Source organism: Pygoscelis adeliae, unplaced genomic scaffold (assembly GCF_000699105.1).
Source record: "Pygoscelis adeliae isolate BGI_AS28 unplaced genomic scaffold, ASM69910v1 Scaffold104, whole genome shotgun sequence".
Taxonomy (NCBI): Eukaryota; Metazoa; Chordata; class Aves; order Sphenisciformes; family Spheniscidae; genus Pygoscelis; species Pygoscelis adeliae.
Window position 1 is genome coordinate 243,707 of NW_008824655.1, and position 2,796 is coordinate 246,502.

Consider the following 2,796-nt stretch of genomic DNA (forward strand, 5'->3'; position numbering starts at 1 on the left):
CAGCCTTGCAGAGGTAGGCCAGGAGTTGAAATAAGGTCCCTTTTTCCTACAGTGGGGGGTAGAGAGATCTTGGGGGACAGCTCCTCCTCTGAGGGTGCAGTTTCTTGCTTCCTGCAGCTATGTCTGAAAGGGTGGTGCGTTTTAATAATGCAAGTCTGGCTTTGGAGGCTTAAGGACTCAGTCAGTGAGCAGAGGCCTGAACAAATATTGTGAGCCTCTGAGGTGGGAACCTCATTGTGTCTACTGATGTACGTACCTGCCAAACGAGTAATAAGCAATTCTGAAACTTTTTCCTGGGTACTGAGAGCCTGTTAGGAAAATCTCATTCCCTAACTATTATACCAATTAGTCTTTATAGTGTGAAATTGTATTAATTTTCTTAATGTATATATATTTATATCGTTTACATTTTGTACTGAATAGTTGTGCTTAAGCAAGCAAACTAAAGGACCCCAGCTCATCACAAGAAGGATAGCACACACACCCCTGCCCCGAGATAAGGACCTCTGATTCTCAGAATCTTAAAGCTGTCCGCGAAGGGTAAAGGACACCCCCTGAACAACGGAGATGATAATACCAATATCCTAGCCCCTCCAACACGTCTGTGAAACCCTCCCATTATCTGGTATCATAGATAAGTAACTATAGCAAAACTGACTCCAGGGTTGTCTAGATCAATAGAGAAGCAGGTGGATAACGATGCCATAGAAATATAGTTGCTTTGCGAATGGTAGTGTGTGTTAAGTAGTGATTAGTCAAATTGTGTTGTACCTGATCGCTATAAAGGTATAAGAACCACGTGTAAAACCACATTCGGGGTGCCCCAGTTTGAATGGGACACCTCATGCGCATGAATAAAAGAATTACTCCTGTGATGCTATTCTGTGCGTCCTAGCCTCTCTCCTCAGTCAGCACAGGCCAGTTGCAAATTTTCATGACAAGCCCTTGGATAAACGGGCAGATGCAAAATTCCTCTATTTAGTTGACCGAGTGGTTGCAGAGGTGGCTACTAAAGTGAGAAACATGCAGTACCTTCTCCCTGAACTTGCAAAGACAGGAATGTGGCTGTTTCTGGTACTGCTGGCTCAGCCTTGCTGCTCTTCAGAGCTCTTTGGGTGGCTGTGGGTTTGAGAAGCAAAGGAAATGTAATAAATGTCATTGGAGATGCTTCTTAGAAAAGCATATTCTCTAGTTGACAGAATGGTACACCAAAAATGTTTGTCTCCATCCTTAGCATAACTGAACCCTTAAAAGCCTGCAAACTGTAAGAGTATTGATATATAGTACATGTTAAGGTAAGAACACTATTCTGGAACACACTGCTGAAAAAGGTGGCGTTATTTACTGAGCAGATACCAAGAGATGAGCAAGCATTAGAATGGTGTGCATATATAAAACACACAGCAGAGGCTTAATATATTAAAAATATTATTATTAGCAGGTGTCACCATGGGTACCCAGTGATTTAAGTTCCCCATAGATGGCAAATGTTTTCCTCTTAACTTTATATAGTAACAGTTTTTGCATAGAACATTTTAATTGTGTGTTCTGTTAATTAAATGATATGCTAGCCTATTCAGAATTTGCTCCTGCCCTAATGTCACCTGTACTGTAGTACGGCTATATGAATGGGTTCTTTGTTCTGACTTTTCACTAGGAACTTTGCTGGAATATGTAACGTTTAGCCTATCAATACAATTTGAGGACACAAGCACCAAAATCCTGAGGTGAGATGCACTGAAGGATTTGGCCAGTGAAGTCTTGGAGTGGCATCTTTGGCTCTGAATTAGACACATTCCCTACCCAATAAGTTAAATACTTAAGATTATGTTTCGCAGCAGCCAAACTGCTAAAAGGACACATATCTTAACATATCTGATAGGAAATTTTAAAGGGAGGGTTGAATCTTAAGTTCGTTTGTTCTCTGAAGTTTAAGCATTCAACTTCTGACAGCAGAGAGGTGTCAGTTTTGGTTTCACAGGTTGAAACCTCTGTGTTGAGTTTGTACCTAGATTGCCCTTTTAAAAAAAAAATGGTGTAGGCTAATATTTTTTCTTTGAAATACAGAGAGAGAGAAAGGGAAAGAAGAAAACTGCAGACTTTTATTCAGTGGTCTAGCTTTTAGAGGACTTGTTTGTGGTTAAGGGTGTTTCTTTTCCTCAGGCTGAGGACTGTCACATGGGCATTTCACATTTACAAGTTAAGTGCCCTAATCTTCAAATATTTTAGCAGGGTGTTTGATGGATCTCTCCAGGAAGGTGAAGTTTGTAGGTTTGCATCTGCATCAGGTTTCCCACATTCTGATTGATGAAAGGGTAGATGCTGCTTACCCTTTGTCCGGACCCCTCCCCTTTTAATTTTTTTTTTTTTTGTGACAGATATGGTTGCTGTTGTGTGTAGAGTGTGATCCTACAGATGTGTGCTAGGCATGTTCTGGGTTTGCCTATAAGCAGGAATTTAGATAGTGCCTACACATAGGTAGGTAGTTGTCAAGCTGCTCAAAACTTGAAATTTTTGAAGAATTTAAAAATATAGGGGCTTTTGAAATTTGGGGGTTTGAGGATCACACCTTTAAATTTATTTACTGAAATTTTGCTTTGCTTCCCACTTCAGAGGATTTGTTACTGACTTTCCCAGAATTGCACCAGAATTCTCTAGTGGGACATGGCCTGGATTCCGTATCTTCCAGTAACTGATCAGTTATTCTGATGTGTTTGGTCTGAAGTAATTTGCTTCAGTATTTGTTGTGGTTTAACCCTGCAGGCAGCTAAACACCACACAGACATTCACTCCCTC

General features: G+C 40.7%; 1 protein-coding gene across 1 annotated transcript in view; it reads left to right on the forward strand.

Annotated features, from left to right (window-relative positions):
* The first annotated feature begins 1,449 nt into the window (after positions 1–1,449).
* Positions 1,450–2,796, forward strand: part of CEP97 (centrosomal protein 97kDa) — a 13,729-nt gene continuing 12,382 nt past the window's right edge. Inside the window, exon 1 of the mRNA XM_009322571.1 lies at positions 1,450–1,453. Within this exon, the coding sequence (XP_009320846.1) occupies positions 1,450–1,453 (4 nt within the window). The remainder of the gene's footprint in view (positions 1,454–2,796) is intronic.